The sequence below is a fragment of the Delphinapterus leucas genome, chromosome 6 (assembly GCF_059928025.1).
Source record: "Delphinapterus leucas isolate spDelLeu-1000000601 "Yukka" chromosome 6, BTC_Dleu_Yukka2, whole genome shotgun sequence".
In the NCBI taxonomy this organism is placed as follows: domain Eukaryota; kingdom Metazoa; phylum Chordata; class Mammalia; order Artiodactyla; family Monodontidae; genus Delphinapterus; species Delphinapterus leucas.
In genome coordinates, this window is record NC_143134.1 from 124314417 (window position 1) to 124330783 (window position 16367).

The 16367-nt window shown below is 59.6% G+C and overlaps 1 protein-coding gene across 2 annotated transcripts; it reads left to right on the top strand.

The window, feature by feature from the left end:
- Window positions 1-3930: 3930 nt before the first annotated feature.
- Window positions 3931-14157, top strand: UAP1L1 (UDP-N-acetylglucosamine pyrophosphorylase 1 like 1). 2 transcript variants are annotated; one of them, XM_022578094.3, is made up of 9 exons: window positions 3931-4257; window positions 4922-5126; window positions 5355-5530; window positions 5831-6003; window positions 6195-6388; window positions 6835-6975; window positions 7561-7746; window positions 8323-8389; window positions 8821-14157. In XM_022578094.3, the coding sequence occupies exons 1-9, from the start codon at window positions 3969-3971 to the stop codon at window positions 8902-8904; spliced, it is 1515 nt and encodes a 504-aa protein (XP_022433802.1). In that variant the 5' UTR covers window positions 3931-3968; the 3' UTR covers window positions 8905-14157. The 2 variants fall into 2 exon arrangements, with proteins under 2 accessions (XP_022433802.1, XP_022433801.1); XM_022578093.2 differs by lacking the exon at window positions 8323-8389.
- The last annotated feature ends 2210 nt before the right edge of the window (window positions 14158-16367 follow it).

Sequence of the window (16367 nt, forward strand, 5' to 3'; positions counted from 1 at the left end):
ACAGCCCTCCTGACACCCACCTCCCCCCTCTAGCTCCCCTGGGCGCTCTTCGCCGAGGGTCCCCCGGCGCAACCCTGGGGCTCCTTTCTCTTGCGCCAGGCGGGCCCCAAGAGGATTGTGGGCTCCAGCCAGCTGGGCGCTTCCCCTCACAGAGGCCTCTCTGTCCCCACGGCTGCTAGCTTCTCCTCTGGCCCCTGGGGATAGCCTGGCCTTTCCTGTCGGCTGCAGGACAAAGCCACGTTTCCCGTGTCCCCAGATTCCCGTCTGCTCGCAAGATCCTCTGCTCCAGCCCCTTACTCTGGCTGGTCACTTCCTCCAGCTGCTCCTAGGGCTCTCATGGCCTCCTCAGGCCAGCTAGGCAGCCGTGTGTACCGCCGCCACCACTGCCTCTGCTTCATTTCTAGCCAGGATGTGGTCACTCCATCTGGTCAGTCTGGGAGGGGACAGGGCTTAGCCGGCAGTCCAGCTCTGGGAGGCCATCTCAGGACCAACCGGTGGAACCCCTCCCCCAAACCAGGGAAGTACCCCCTGGGACCCCTGCCTTCACCACAGCCTGTCCTCAGACCCTGCCCTGCTCCCTCCCCTCCCCTGACAGTTTTCTACATGCAGCTGGCACCTTGCCACTGAACACTGCACATGTGTTACTGCTGCTTTAGAAGCAGACTGTCCACCTTCAGGGGTAAAACAGCAAAGAGTCGCCAAACACCTCCTCCAGACAGGCTGCTGGCACAGGGCTCGGCTCCACCCTCTGGCTGGCCTGCCTACCTGGGTCTCTGTGTCCTTGGGCCCCAGGCACTGGTCTGTGTCTCAGGCTGTAAGGGCAGCTGCCCTGGCCAGGGAGTGTCCTGGGTCCATTTCTCCCCTGGGGTTACCCCTCAAAGTGAGGACTCTTTTGTGGTAAGGAATCTGGGGGTTACCTAGAAAGCTGTGAGCCTGGAGTCACCCCATGGAAACTGGTCCGTCCCTGTCTTCCCAAAGTGTCAGGACCAGCCAAAGTCCCAGGGGGCATTCAAGCCATTTGTCCTACAGTTCATCTCCCCCCTCCTTCTCTGCTTCCAGCAACACCCCCCCCCCACTCCCCTATCCTTAGGGTACCGGCATTCCCTCACCTCTGGGCCTTGGCACTTGGTGGCTTTCCTACCAGGAACACCCTTCGTGTTTGCTCCTGGCTGAGCCCTGTGCTCTCTGGAAGCAGGGCCTGGTCCTCAGTGGTGCTCCGTGGAAACCACCCTGGAGGTCGCAGCAGAAAGAGCATCTTTGTGTGGGATGCCAAGCCAGGGCGAGGCCTGTGCGAGGGGGAGGCCTGGGGACAGCTCTATGGGGGTCAGTGTGGGTGTGGAGGCCGGCGGCCGGCGGCCAGAGGCCAGCGAGTGGTACTGCTGCCTCTCAGGGCCACGTGACCAGCGGGACCCAGGCGAGACTAGGGCCCTTGTGAGCCTGCGCCCACTGTGTTGAGGAAGCAAAGGCCTCTCAGGGCATCTAGGGCTGTGGGGAAGGTGGCCCCCGCTGGCCCTTGGTCTGTGGGCTTTCTGTGGCCCCGGGCTAGGCACTGGAGGAAGCCATGGAGGCAATTGGAATCAGTGGCAGCTCTGGGCGTGGGACTAAGGCATGGCCCCCGTGTCCTTCTTATCCTGAAGTCTGATCATTTCCTCCTTCCAAGCTGCTTTCCAGCCTGGCCCACTTTCCCAGCGGCAGCTTTCAGATTTGCTGTCACCTGGGGCAGTTTCCCAGAGCCCCAGGCAAGGCAGGTGCTCTGCGGCCCTTAAACTTTTTGAGGTAGCCACCTCAGTTGTACCTTTCACTGTGCCAGCCTGGAGCTCCCTGGAGTGGGCAGGGGCCCTGGGCCCCTCTGTCCCCACCCAGCACAGGGTGTGGGAGGAGGGACAGGCACCTGCCTCCAGTCCGGAGCGGACCCCAGGGCTCTCTGGCCTCCACTCCCACAGTGACAACCAGGAACCCTTGTTGGCCTTGGGGTCCTGCTCCCCCGAACCCTTTGGACTAGGCCCTAGTCCAAAGGAAAGGTGGCTTCACGGCCACAAGCGTGCCCTTGGCAGGGGTCCGGGAAGCTGTCGCCCGCCCCTGCCTCCTTGCTTCTCCCACGTGTTTGCGCCCCGGCTGCCCAGGTGGGTCAGCTCCCGCGCTCTTGGCCCTGCAGCGACCTCTGGCTCCCCAGCCCCGATCGCCCCAACCCTGCTGGTATCACTTTCACCCATCCCTTGAGGTGGGATTTAGGGGTTACCCTGACCAAGATGGACCCCAAGTTGAGGTTCTGACACCTGCCTTCCAGGGCACGTGTGCAGAGGCAGTAAGAGCTGGGTGGACTCTGGCCTGGGGTGTGGAGCCTGCTCTGCTCCCTGCTTCCCTGCCTTTCACGTCCAGCTCCAGCATCTGCCCCGGGCCGCCCTTCTCTGCCACAGGCTACAGGAGCAGGCCATCCACTCATTCAGCACGCGCTCTCGACCAGTTGTGTGGCCCAGTCACTGTGCTAGGCTCGGGGTCCAACACGTTCGTTCCGTTAACAAACACTGACTGAGTGTCCACTGTGTGCTGGGCGTGGATCTAAAGTGAGGGACAGGGCTTCCCTGGTGGCTCAGTGGTTGAGAGTCCGCCTGCCGATGCAGGGGACGCGGGTTCATGCCCCGGTCCAGGAGGATCCCACATGCCACGGAGCGGCTGGGCCCGTGAGCCATGGCCGCTGAACCTGCGCATCCGGAGCCTGTGCTCCACGATGGGAGAGGACACAACGGTGAGAGGCCCGCGTACCGCAAAAAAAAAAAATTAAAGTGAGGGACAGAGCAGTGAACCAGACAGCATCCAGCTCTCATGGGGTTTACTTCTCATGGGGAAGTCAGGCAGGGGAGAATGTAGAAAGGCACGAAGGAACAGAAGAGGATGGGAAGGTCTCTCCTACTGTGACTTGTGAGACGAGATCTGGCAAAGTGGGGCAGAAAGTCACGTGACTTTCTGAGGAAGAGCCATTCAGGTGCAAAGGCCCTGAGGCAGGCTGACTTCTTTCAGGTCCAGGAGAAGGTACAGTGGGCCCCCAGGAGGCTGTGAAGCGCCACCTCCTAACCCAGAAAGGGTAGTGGAAGGGGTGGGGCTCTATGGACAGAACCTGCCTGCCAGGAGAGGCAAGGGCCTTAACAGAGGTTCCCTGGGACAGGCTGGGGGAGATCTTACTTTTCATTTTGGGTCCTAAAGCACCATTTGAACTTGTCTTAACCATGGGCATGTATTACTTTCAGATTTAATAAAACTCATTTCTAAAAGAAAGTTTTGTCTTCAAGTGGCTGAAGCTACTCTTTCATATTTTTCACAAGGGAGTTTGTAAACAGCAAGATGTTTAAAACCAGATAGCTAAGTAACAAGGCAGGGTGAGGGGCAGCTCCTGCGCGGTTCTGGTCACGTGGCAAGGGGAAGGAGGGAGGATGTGAAGAAGGGAGCCCCCAAGGAGGCAGGGTGGCCTTCTGGGGGACCTTGGTGACAACCAGACACCCAGCCCTGCTGGTGATCTGGCTCTGTCCTCCCCAGCCCAGCCGTGAGTCGGCTGGCCTCTTCACTGAGCTCCCGCGCCAGGCGTCTTGGTAAATGCAAACAGGTCCACGGGCAGGGACAGACCCTAGCCTCTCCCTCGGGTGCCCCGCCCCCCAGGGCTGTGGGCAGGTTGGTGAATTAAAACTGAGGTCAGTCCTCCAGCGCCTCAGTGGGCAGGGGCGGGGCTCGGCGTGGCCTCCGCGGCCGAAGAGAGGCGGGGCGGATCGGGGGCGGGACCGGGGCGGGATCGGGGCCGAAAAGAGGCGGGGCGGGCGGGGGTCCGCGACCCGGCCGGGCTGGGCCTGGGCGGGGTCAAGGCGGGGCGCCCCGGGCCCGCCCAGCTGGGGTCGGCACCGCCCGCCGAGTCCCGTGACGCTGGTCCGAGAGCGCGGGTCACGAGTGCCAGCGCGGCCGACGGCGGCGGCGGCGGCGACATGGCCTCGGAGCTGGACGTGCGCGCCCGGCTGCAGCGCGCCGGCCAGGAGCACCTCCTGCGCTTCTGCGCCGAGCTGGCGCCGGGCCCGCGTGCCGCGCTGCTGGCCCAGTTGGAGCCCCTGGAGCCCGAGGCGCTGCGCGAGCACTGCCGGCGCGCGGCCGCCGCCTGCGCGCGCCCTCCGGCCCCCGCGCCTGACCTGGCCGCGCGCCTGCGGCCCCTGCCTCCCGAGCGCGTAGGCAGCGCGAGCGGGGTCGCGCCCCAAACGCGGCGGCTCTGGGAGGAGGAAGGTAGGCGGGGCGGAGGTCCAGGCGGCGGGCGCCCCAGCCTCCGCAAGGCGGCCTCGCCCACAGAGCGGGGCGACAGGGGAGGGGGTACTTGGAGTTCAGTTTGCCTCCTTCGTGAAATCGACGCTCTCACACGCACCAGCTCGGGGCTGGGGTTTGGAGCCCCCGAACGCTGCCATGCTGGCAGCCGCCCCTAGGCCGCACTCCCTGGGGAGCGTGCTTTGTGCTGGGCACGCCTGGATGGCCAGCTGCCCAGCCCACGTATTGACAGCAGGGGACCCGTTAGACACTTGCACACGCTCCTTTTCACACCAGCGCCGGCGCAGCTGCGCCCTTTGCCTGTTGGCCTGGAGGTGAGGCAGTCGCTCCTGCAGGGGAGCCTGCACAAGACCCCTGCTGGACAACTCGGCCAGGCCCACCTGGTGTTTCCTCTGGAGGACCTAGGTTGGGAGTGAACCCAGGAGGATATGGTCAGTGCCTCGGCGGGGCCGGGGCAGGGTTAGGTTTGGGTGAGGCCCAGGCCCAAATCAGAATGTTATGTGGATCGTTCTGTTCTGCGGCTATCAGACGTCTCACCGTCCTAGGCACAAGTTTGGTTTGCTCTAAAACGAAAGGGTGGTTGTGTGACGGGTTCCAGGCATCCCCTCATGGCGCCCCATGCCCCCAGGTTTCCACCAGATCGCCCTGAACAAGGTGGCTGTGCTGCTGCTGGCTGGTGGGCAGGGCACTCGCCTGGGCGTGACCTACCCCAAGGGCATGTATCAGGTGGGGCTGCCCAGCCAGAAGACCCTGTATCAGCTGCAGGCAGAACGGATTCGGCGGGTGGAGCAGCTGGCTGGCGAGCGCTATGGGACCCACTGCACCGTGCCCTGGTGTGCCCTCCTGCGTTACCCTGGCCCCAGAGTGATCCGCCCCGTGTAGCCCTAGCCCTCTTCTACACCAAGACTTGAACCCCAACCCCAGCACAGCCCCGGACAGAGCCCAGCACCCACCCAGGCGGAGGCCTGACCGCTGCCCTAAGGCTGCACCCTGATGTCAGCCCGTCTACCGGAGGGGCCAGGCCCTCCGAAAGCCTGGCTCAGGCTTGCCTCCCCTTGCAGGTACATCATGACCAGTGAGTTCACTCTGGGGCCCACAGCCAAGTTCTTCAAGGAGCATGACTTCTTCCACTTGGACCCCAACAACGTGGTCATGTTTGAACAGCGCATGCTGCCTGCTGTGACCTTCGATGGCAGGGCCATCCTGGAGCAGAAAGACAAGGTTGCCATGGCGCCAGGTACACCCCCCCCATCCCTGAGGCAGGGAGGGTCCGCCAGGCCTACAATGTGGAGCTAGCTGGGGGTCAGGAGGCCTGGGACAGAGGCCGCATGGTCCTGAGCCAGTGGCCTTCCCTCTCTGGGCCTTGATTCCCACCTGTCACGTGGAACAGCCACAGGGCTACTTGGATGGCGACAGACAGCGGCCTCAGGCACAAGGCCCCGCCCTGGGGGCCCTCACCTGCCTCTAGCGCGCCCTCAACTAGCTGGCTGAGGCCGGCAGGAGCCCTTCCAAGACCCTTTGCTTTCTCCCTCTGCAGATGGCAACGGGGGCCTGTACTGCGCGCTGGCGGACCACCAGGTCTTAGAGGACATGGAGCGGCGCGGAGTAGAGTTTGTGCACGTGTACTGTGTGGACAACATCCTGGTGCGACTGGCCGACCCGGTCTTCATCGGCTTCTGCGTGCTGCGGGGTGCCGACTGTGGAGCCAAGGTGAGCCTGCCGCCCCCTCGCGTCGCCCTCGCCTCTCCTTTCGGCCCGCCCTCCACGCCCCGCCCTGCCCTCCACGCCCCGCCCTGCCCTCCACGCCCCGCCCTCCTCCCAGGCCCTGGCCCCGCCCCTTCCTCCCCGCATGCCGGGCCCGACCCAGTCAGCCGTCCCCGCCCGTCCGGTCGTGGCCGCAGGTGGTGGAAAAGGCGTCCCCCGAGGAGCCGGTGGGCGTGGTGTGCCAGGTAGACGGCGTCCCGCAGGTGGTGGAGTACAGCGAGATCAGCCCCGAGACGGCCCGGCTGCGTGCGCCCGGAGGGGGCCTGCTCTACAACGCGGGCAACATCTGCAACCATTTCTTCACGCGAGACTTCCTCCAGATGGCCACCAGGTGTGCAGGGCGGCCAGCCGGGCCACAGGGACTGGGGGCAGACCTGAGCTGGGTGGGGCTGTGGGGTGCGGTACGGAAAGGGTCTTGCGCTCAAACAAGCTGGAGGCAGCAGAGCGCTCCAGTATCTGGTACAAGGCTCTGTGGCCGAGTGGGCGTGGCCCTGCTGCCGGGTGGGGGCCGTTGCCCGTAGGCACCACGTCCACCCCGTGGCTTGCCAGTCACCACTGGGCTTGGGCAGGGATGTGGCCGATGGTGCCCAGCTCTCAGGCCGGGGTGCATGAGGATGCCTGGCCCTCCAGAGACAGGGCTCAGCCCCCACCGCCCTGTGCCTGCTGTGTCCATCTGTCCACCTGCCCCGGCTGGCCAGGCATGGGGGAGGTGGGCTGGGGCTCCAAGATGTCCTGTCTGAACTGTGTCTTTCCTCCCCTTGGCCTCCTGTCCCCCAGGGAGTTCGAGCCCTTGCTGAAGCCACACGTGGCTGTGAAGAAGGTCCCCTACGTGGATGAGCAGGGGAATCCAGTAAAGCCACTCGAGCCCAACGGGATAAAGATGGAGAAGTTCGTGTTTGATGTGCTCCCGTTTGCCAAGTTAGTGGAGAAGTCATTCATTTTTTCCTCCTTCCCTTCCCTGACTTGGTGGTGGTTCTGAGGCCCAGCCAGGCAGGGAAGTGGAGGCTGGGGGCTTCACAGTGGGAGTGCCCTTTTGCAGGGGGGAGCTGGGGGGCTGCAGGCGGGTCTCAGGGCAAGAAGGCCAGAAGAAGCAGCCCCTGGGGTGGGAGCACAGGGAGCGTCTGGGGCAGTTGGAGCCCTTGGGGTTGTGGACTTTGGGGGGCACCCATGTTCTCTCCTGAGCCCTCCACCTGCCCCTGGCCGGGAGCTAGGAAGCTGTTTCCAGGCGAGGTTGCTGGGGACTCCCAGGGTATGTGGCCCTCACCCTGGGGTCCCAGGTTCTGGGGTGGGGTTGGTGGGAAGGGGAGGGAAGGGAGGACTAAGGGCAGCTCCGGGATCTCAGGAACAAAGACTCACGCGGTGCCTGCGGGGCCCTCCCCAGCCTGCTGCCTGCAGACCAGACCCCCACGTAGTCCTTGTCGCCCGGCCTGGCCTTCGCCTGCCCAGGACCAGGGCGTCTGGGCTGGGAGGTTGGGTCCCTAGCTGTCGTCCCCGCCCCCCCAGGAACTTCGTGGCCTTCCAAGTGCTGCGGGGGGAGGAGTTCTCCCCTCTGAAGAACGCTGACTCGGCTGAGAGAGACAACCCCTCCACGGCGCGGCGGGCCCTGCTCGCTCAGCACCACCGGTGGGCCCTGCAGGCGGGAGCCCACTTCCTGGACGCACACGGGGCCCGGCTCCCCGAGCAGCCCAGGTGAGCGTGGGCTGCAGGGTGCGACCCGAAGGATGGGATGTCAGGGTGTCGCGGCCCAAGCCCCAGCCCCAGGGCCCTGCTGGCTGTGCTGTGGTCTGAGCTGGGGTGGGCACTTCCGCCCCGGCCCCACACGGAAGGCAGACGGCCGTGTGCCCGGCCCTCAAGCTCTGCTTATAGCCCCAGGGGACATGGGGGTCACGCCTTCCCTTCTCATCAGAAGCTCTGAAGCCAAGACCCAGGCGTGACATCCAGAAAGCGGCAGGCAGGTCATTTTTCAGGGTGCGGAAAGAATAAGACCTTAGGTGTCTCCTTCTGTGATTGTCAGTGGCCGCCCCCTAAGTCTGGTTGCCTGGGCTCTGTGTGAGATGCCTGCGAGGGGCGAGGAGGGTTTTCCAGCCTAAGTCAGAGCCTGCTGCTCGGGTGGGGTCGGTGCCCGGGGCCCAGCTGTCTGCGAGGAGGGCGGCAGGTGTGGTGGACAGCCCAGCTGTGGGGGGACTGGGCCAGCCAGCGTGGGAGGGCAGGGGAGGGCCCTGGGGTACGCACCCCTGAGTAGATGCTGACAAGTGCACCCCCCAGCCCACCCGGCAGTGGAGAGCCTCCGGCCATCTGCGAGATCTCGCCCTTGGTGTCATACTCCGGAGAGGTGAGAGCCGCCAGGCCCATCTGGGGCTCTTCTGGGGTCGGGCTTGTGTGGTCAGAGGACGGGGGCAAGTTGGGAGCTTGGTGGGAAGTCACAGCTCTGCCTCAGTCGACGAGCGGGGTAAGCGGCCCCTTAGTTGCAGAGGACTTTCCGAGACGTGGGCTGCGGTGAGGTGTCGAGAGGCCTCGGGGGGTCAGGGAGGACAAGCCAGGTTCATCGGAGCCTGGGGTTTGGGCCAGTGGGAACGTCGCTGGGGCAGGAGACCTGGCTCCCCTTTCTCTGGAAAGTTCTGGCCTGCACTGAGGTCTCAGGACATCCAAGCCTTGTTTCTAGAAGCCTCTTTCCCCTGCCCTTCGCTGACTCCAGGCTGACTTGGCATCTCACCCGGAGCCCAGGGACTGGATACCTGGGCTTCATGACCTGCTTGTTTCCAGGGACTGGAGGTGTACCTGCGAGGCCGGGAGTTCGGGTCCCCACTCATCCTGGACGTGGACACGGCCAGGACACTGCAGGCCTGACTCCCTCCTAGACCTGCCGGCCCCGGGGTCCCCAAGGCTGAGGAAGCAGCCCCGGCCTGGGCTCCAAGGAGGAAAGCAGGCTGCTCTGAGTTTCTGACTGAGAACATGGACCACAGAAGGAAGCATGCTGGCTCACTCCACGAGGGTGGGAACTGTCCCGCCACCCGCTCCCCTGGACCCAAGTGACCCCAGGCCCGCTGTGGGCCCACCCGGCCTCTCTGGCTTTGCTTCTGCTGTGGGGTCCAGGCCGCAGGCAGAGGGACTCAGGACCTTGCGCAGTGGGGCTCAGAGGAGGCTGATGGGGCCCGAGGGAGTGTGGCATCATCGGCTGAGAGCCGCTCGGGCCTGAGCTGAGACCTGATGGGACAGGACGGGGCAGGACGGCACGGTGGCTCCCCGGCCCCAGGCGAAGCCGCACGGTGAGAAGCAGCAACCGCCCCGCGCTTCTCTGCAGAGATGAGGACAGTGTCCTCCCCTCACAGGGTGACAAGTTGGAAGCGGCTGCCCCTCCCTCCCTGGCAGCTGACCTGGGGACCGCGGCCCAGCCCCCTTCCCCGCCCAGCTGAGACCGACAGCAGGTCGGGATGGCTCTGCGGAAGCTTGGCCTGCACGCCTGGCGCTGAGTTCTCTCGAGTTCCGCCCGAGGCCTCAGCCCGCAGGAACCGGTGGGACCGACGCCGGTGCTGGGGGCTCCCGTGGTGGCTGATGAGTCTGGAGTGTCACCAGGAGGGGACGCCGTCCCCGCCCAGCCTGCCGGCAGCTTCTGATGGATCCCGGGGTTCCCGCTCCGCCCCTGCTCTCTGGGGCCGCGGCCCCCTTGCTGCACCCCGGCAGCCTGGCCGAGGCAGGGAGAAACCAGCTGGCTCTGGTCTCTTGCCCCTGGTGTGGCTGCTCTGGGTCCCAGTGCCCGATTTCCCATCTGGAGAGCAACAGGCGGCACCGGCCTCTTCCTGCCGACGTGAAGCGCATCATGAAATGCAGCCTGCTGCTCAGCGGAGGCCGCCGCCCCCTCGCCGCTCTGCAGTCCACGTGCAGCCGTGCTTTTCCCGGGAAGGATGCTGTCCGGCGGTGGGTTCAGAGGCGGTGATCCCTCTAGCGACTTGGAGTGGACGGTGGCTGCGTCCACGCCTCCCGACCTGGGTGTGCCGGCGGGGTCAGGGCCACGCCCAAGGCCCACAGGACGACTTTGCATCCATCCAGGCTCTGTCACGCTTTTCAAGCCTCAGAATGGAACCTTGTGCCTTAGTTTCCTTCTCCCGCTGCTCCACAGGCGAGCAGAGGGCCTGGGGCAGCGGGGGGTCGCCAAGGGGGAGGCCGAGGTTGAGGCTCCCGCCGCGACCCAGGGGCTCCTGACTGCCACACCGGGACACCCGGCAACCTTTTTTCTACACAAGTACAGTTAGTGGGGTAAATTGTTGAAGCAGCTTGCTTTTGAAAAACCTTTTTATTTCCACGTGAAGTTTCACACATAGCACAGAGGGGTCCGGGGTACCCTGCACTGGGTTTCCTGCAATGTTTGCATCTTCCGTGATGCTAGGACACTGTGACCAGGAGACCCTGCTTGTGCTGAGCCCTTTCTCACAGGTGAGGCTCCCCTGTGCCCGCCTTGCACTCGGGGGCAGCACGGTCGGTGGGTCCCTTCGCCACAAGGGCCTCCCTCCTGCTCCCTTGAGGGCCACACGCCCCCACCATCTCTAACCCAGACGGCTGCTAGTGAAGCAATTGAGTTGAAAGACGGCAGACCCTCGATTTTCCACAGAATGTGGGGATTTCCAATAAACACGAGGCGCTGTGATGCCGCCCGGCCTGTTGACAGCAGTTTCTGACCAACACGTGTGGGAGCAACACTGACTGTTCCCAGGGCCGCGTCCATCCAGGGGCTGCAGCCGGCTGGGCCCTGAGGGGACAAGAGCCCACAGGCTGTGCTGACCCTGCTCTGGACCACCCAGGGATCTGCCCCATGCTCCATCTAGCTCTTTCCCAGGGTCTCAGGGGAGCCCGAGGTGACCTAGTGGGGCTGGCACCCTGGGGGCGGGCCCAGAACATGCCCTTTGAACCAGGTCTCGGGGGGGGGGGCTCCTGCGCCCTCAGGTTTGACAGCCTGTGACTCGCCCTCCTGCACATGCATCCTCCAGATGCTACCGTTTCCCTAGTAACTCACTGCAGGGAGGGGTGCGTGAGGACATCGCCGGAACTGCCAGCAGAGCTGTGTGTGGGAGAAGACCCGAGGAGACCCCAGGGATGACCCCTAGAAGGGAAGGGGCAGGAGGGGAGGAAGATCTTTCTGGAGCGGGTTCAGACAAGCCTAGTGCTGAGCAGTAGGTGCACGTGCTGGGGAGCCCTCCTGAGGCCCAGAAATGTCAGAGCTGAGACGGCAGGAAGCAGTGGGCTCCCCACGGAGGGAGTGGGCAGCCGGGCCTGGAAAACACTAGGGAGGGGCCCTGAGCTGAGGGGGGCCTGAAGGGGGAGCTTGCTTGCCCCTGGGCCCCCCACTCATCCCTGGACAAGAGGAAGGCGACAGCCCAGCCAAGGAGACTTGTCACCACCCTGAACTCTGTTTCCTCCCATGGACTTTCCCACAAGTGAAACGTCCCCTTTTCCTCCGCAAAGTAATGGTCCTGTGCTTTCTTCTCCGCACTTGCCTGTGGTTAGCCGTAGTTTGTACGTCCTGAATTCTAGTTCCTCTGCTATTCCCAGATAAACTCATCTTGCTGGTAAAATAGCTAATAGCTGCTTTACTTGTAAAGTGGACATGACTTGGTGTCCAGAAGTGGGGTCTGAAGGAGAAGCCTGGGGGCTGACGGCCCTGCCGCCCGATGCCCTTGGCCAGTCTCTGGTATTCAGGCCCTCCTGGTTGAGCTCTCTGGCTTTATCTGGGATCCATCTGTTCTGTTTTTTGGCTTTTGGGGAAGGCTCTGTCCTTTTGCCGAATACTTGTTTGTTCTCCTTATTGGAAAACAAGGAGACACGAGGTGTGTCCGCCCAGCCTGTGCTGGAATTTTCGTAACACTCCTTTGGGGTCACGTCATTTAGGATTTTCTCTTTTGCTCTCGGGAAATCCTCTGAGAGATGCGATCCCAGTCATCTCGATGCCCTAAGTGCGGCCCCTCTTCAGGAACCTCAGCTGGTTTCATGTTTAAAAACTATGGTCCCGGGCTTCCCTGGTGGCACAGTGGTTGAGAGTCCGCCTGCCCACACAGGGGACACGGGTTCGTGCCCCGGTCCGGGAAGATCCCACATGCCGCGGAGCGGCTGGGCCTGTGAGCCATGGCCGCTGAGCCTGTGCATCCGGAGCCTGTGCTCCGCAACGGGAGAGGCCACAACAGTGAGAGGCCCGCGTACCGCAAGAAAAAAAAAAACAACTATGGTCCCTTAACCAGAAATAATTCAGAACACTAGTGGCCATTGTGGGGAACTTTGGTTTTCCCCAAACTTGTTTGTCTCAGAATCAACTCAGAAAGCCATGGCTCTGAAACTAAACAGACTGAGTGGGATTTTTTTTTTTTTTTCCAGCCTGTGGGATCTTAGTTCCTCAGCCCAGGGATTGAACCCGTGACCCCTGCAGTGGAAGCACAGAGCCCTAACCACTGGATTGCCAGGGAATTTCTGGGATGCTTATTTTAATTTGTACCTTGAGGCTTCCAAACATATCCAGGACTCTAAAATTGCCTCTTTACAAAATACTACTTCTAAACTAACTAATGGAGGCGAGCAAACACTTGAAAGAACATGAAATGGCTTCTGAGGCCTTTCCCCTCCCCTCCCTGTGCCCCCATCCCCGCCTTCCCTTCACCCCCTGCCATCCCCACCTCCTCTGGGCCTCCCACCCCCTCCTCTTAACCCTCCTGCTGAGACTCCTCTTTTTCTCAAAACCTCTGCCCACTTCCCCCTCCCCTGAACTTAATAAAGTTAAACCTTCTGGGGGTCCAAACGCTAAATCCCTAGTGTTTTATGTTCCCCAAACTAAGTAAAGTTGAATTGTTAGCCATCCATAGATGGCTAACAATTGGATTCAGAAAATCCAAAGATTTTCTGAAAGTAACTGAGAAACCCATAGGTTTGCTGAAGAATTTAACATTAGTGATTCAAACTTGTCAGCCTGGCTTCTCAGATATGTATCAATTAGTCCACAGCCTTATTAGTGAAGGTCAGGCCCCATACTGAATGAAACCAAGTGGCAATCTGGAAGGGATTTGGAAAAACAGACCCTGACTGTTGACAGGCATGGGGACTTGCTGGAGATCTTTACTGAACATTTCAAAAGCTTTTCCTAAGCTTGTTGATGGGAACAAAATTCAGGCTGGCAGGCAACGATCTGACAAACGTGTTCACAGCTATTATAGTCGACTTCAGGTTGTCCTTAAAGAAAATTCTGGTCTTCCTCTGGAGACTGAATCTGTACACGAGCAGGACACTATGGAGCCTTCCCAGAACAGCCCCTCCCCCCCACCATGTCCTCCACCTGCCTCTTGTCTGTAGAAAACCTTTAGTCTCCCAGGCCTTCCCCGAGTTCCAAGAGTACATTTAATCAGGGAAGTGAGAAAATGCAGAAGAAAGAAAAACAAACAATACCAAAAAACAATAGTTTAGCCATTAAACAAAGCCAAGGACCTTTAGTTCCTCCTCAAGGGCTAAAGATAATATTCTGAGCCATGTTCTTGAGCTGTGTTGCAGATACTGAAAACCCCACCAGGTGGAAGAAGCTAACTGTGTTCTGTCGCTCCAGCATGGAGACCCCAGACCGGTTGGAACCAGAAGGTTGACGATGCTGACTCCCAATAACCTCACCACCAACCCATCAGAAGAGTGTGCAAACTTCCCTCATGGCGCAGTGGTTAAGAATCCTCCTGCTGATGCAGGGGACATGGGTTCGAGCCCTGGTCCGGGAAGATCCCACGTGCCACGGAGCATCTAAGCCCGTGTGCCACAACTACTGAGCCCGTGCGCCACAACTACTGAGCCCACGTGCCTACAGCCCATGCTCCGCAACAAAGATGAGCCACTGCAATGAGAAGCCCGAGCACTGCATCAAAGAGTAGCCCCCGCTCGCCGCAACTAGAAGGAAGACCGCACGCAGCAATGAAGACCCAACGTGGCCAAAAATAAATATTTTTTACAAAATCAGTAAAGTTATTAAAAGAAAAAAATGTCCACGAGCTGATCACACACCCCACAACCCTTCTCCCTCACCCTGTCTTTAAAAACCTTTACTTGGGGCTTCCCTGGTGGCGCAGTGCTTGAGAGTCCACCTGTCGATGCAGGGGACACGGGTTCATGCCCCGGTCTGGGAAGATCCCACGTGCCGCGGAGCGGCTGGGCCCATGAGCCGTGGCCGCTGAGCCTGTGCATCCGGAGCCTGTACTCTGCAACGGGAGAGGCCACAGCAGTGAGAGGCCCGTGTACCGCAAAAAACAAACAAACAAAAAAACAACAACAACCTTTACCTGGAAGAGTTAAGGTAGTTTGGGTCTTTTGAGCACTAGCTGCGTGGACTCCTTGCTTAGCGCCTGCAATGAACACTGCCCTTTCCTTCCTCACACACTGGTGTCAGGAGATTGGCTTTACTGCATGGACGATCAGACCCAAGTTTGCTTTGGTAACAAATCCACTCAGGTAGCCTTTAACTCTGTGTTCATTAACAGGCGTAACTGGGATCCTTCCCTTCTAGATAAAAGAACCAGGGTTGAACCGGAAACCGTGTCCACTCCGGATTTAGCTAATTTAGCCACCAACTCATCTGCACTCTAGACTATTCAACTGAAAGGAAGTCCACTCAAACCCTTAACCTTCAACTCCAGCAAATGAAGGTCCCTAGACAAAACCCAAACCCTCCTAGTTCCTGCTATTATCGCAAAAAGCCAGGACTTTGGGGAAAAGATTGTCACAAGTGTAAGTGCTTCAAGTGCCTTCAGCCCTCTAACCAGCCTTTCCAACGCCCTCCTGACCACCACCAACGGGCCTCTGAGGAACCACAGGGGTTCTTCCCAACCCTCCCTCTTCACCAGCTCAGAAAAACAACTCTCCAGATTGGGAATCAATCTCTTCTGGCACCAGAGCCACACTCTCAGTTCAACTGCGGTAAAGCAGCCCCTGCCTCGGAGCACGAAAGTGATCCAAATAGTGGGGGTCTCTGATGAACCTCAACAGGGTCCTGTCTCTGAACCTGTTCCTTTTCGTTTAGGCCCCTGAGAGATACCCACAATTCCCTCCTTAGTCTCTCCGCCCCTATTCATTTATTGGGCCAAGACAGCTCAGCAAATATGCTGGAATTTCTTTCTCCCAAAAGGGGAAATAATTCTAGAATTTCACAGTAACAGTCAAAATAGCCAACCAGGTGAATTAAGTGACCTTTCACTGGCTTGGCTTTGCTTTGTCTCTGACGGTCCTGGAGCTGATTCGGGAGACGCTGATCATTTGTCCCTACTGAGTCAGCTACCATCCTCCTTATGGGCAAAACGTCTCCAACTGATATTGGCAAAATCCCCAGTGCTCTTCCCATTGACACTCAAATAGGTCCCTCGAAACCTCTCCCCAGAACTAATCAATACCCTAGGAGGAAAGAAGCCCTTCAAGGTATAAAGCCCGTAAGAGGATTCCAAGGCTCAGAGCCTCACTACCCCTTGTGCTAGTAATACTATTAAATATAACCTGTGAGAAAGCCCAATGGCTGAGGATGGAGGTCTGTCCAGGACCTGCAGGCAATAATCAACGTTGCTGCCCCTCGACACCCTGTTGTTCTTAACCTCCATACTCTACTAGCATCCATTCCTACTGAAAGCACGTTTTTTCACTGTTATTAATCTGTGCCGCGCATGCTTTGGTACAGGCACACCTCAGAGATATTGCGGGTTTGGTTCTAGACCATTACAAAAAAGCGAGTATCACAATAAAGCAAGTCACGTGGATACTTTGGTCCCAGTGCATATAAAAATTATGTTCATACTCTAATGCAGTTTATTAAATGTGCAATAGCATTGTGTCTATAAAACGATATACGCACCTTAATGTAAAAATACTTTATTCCAAGAAATGCTAACCATCACGAGCCTTCAGCAAGTTCTAACATTTCGCAATCGTAACATCCAAGATCACTGACCACAGGTCACCATAACACATATAACAGTAATGAAAATGTTCGAAAAATTCCAAGAATTACCAAAATGTGGCACAGAGACAAGAAGTGAACAAATGCTGTTGGAAAAATGGCGCCCACAGACTTGCTGGATGTAGGGTTGCCACAAACCTTAAATTTGAAAAAAACACAAGATCTGCAAAGTGCAATAAACCAAAGTACAATAAAACGAGGTGTGCCTGAATTCCAGCTGATAAGGCTAGCTGAGACCTTCTCAGCCTTCACTTGGGAAGGACAATACATCTGGACATTAATGCCCCAAGGTTTCACTGAAATTCCTTCCTACTTTTCCCAGGCTTAAAGGCTGATGTGGATGCTGTTTCCTGCAGGC

Excerpts from the sequence above, each read along its gene's own strand:
- UAP1L1 (XM_022578093.2), top strand. The coding sequence starts at position 3,969 with ATGGCCTCGGAGCTGGACGTGCGCGCCCGGCTGCAGCGCGCCGGCCAG. Across the intron at positions 5,127-5,354 it reads ACCCACTGCACCGTGCCCTG|GTACATCATGACCAGTGAGT; the intron begins GTGTGCCCTCCT and ends CTCCCCTTGCAG. Across the intron at positions 7,747-8,820 it reads CGGCTCCCCGAGCAGCCCAG|GGACTGGAGGTGTACCTGCG; the intron begins GTGAGCGTGGGC and ends GCTTGTTTCCAG.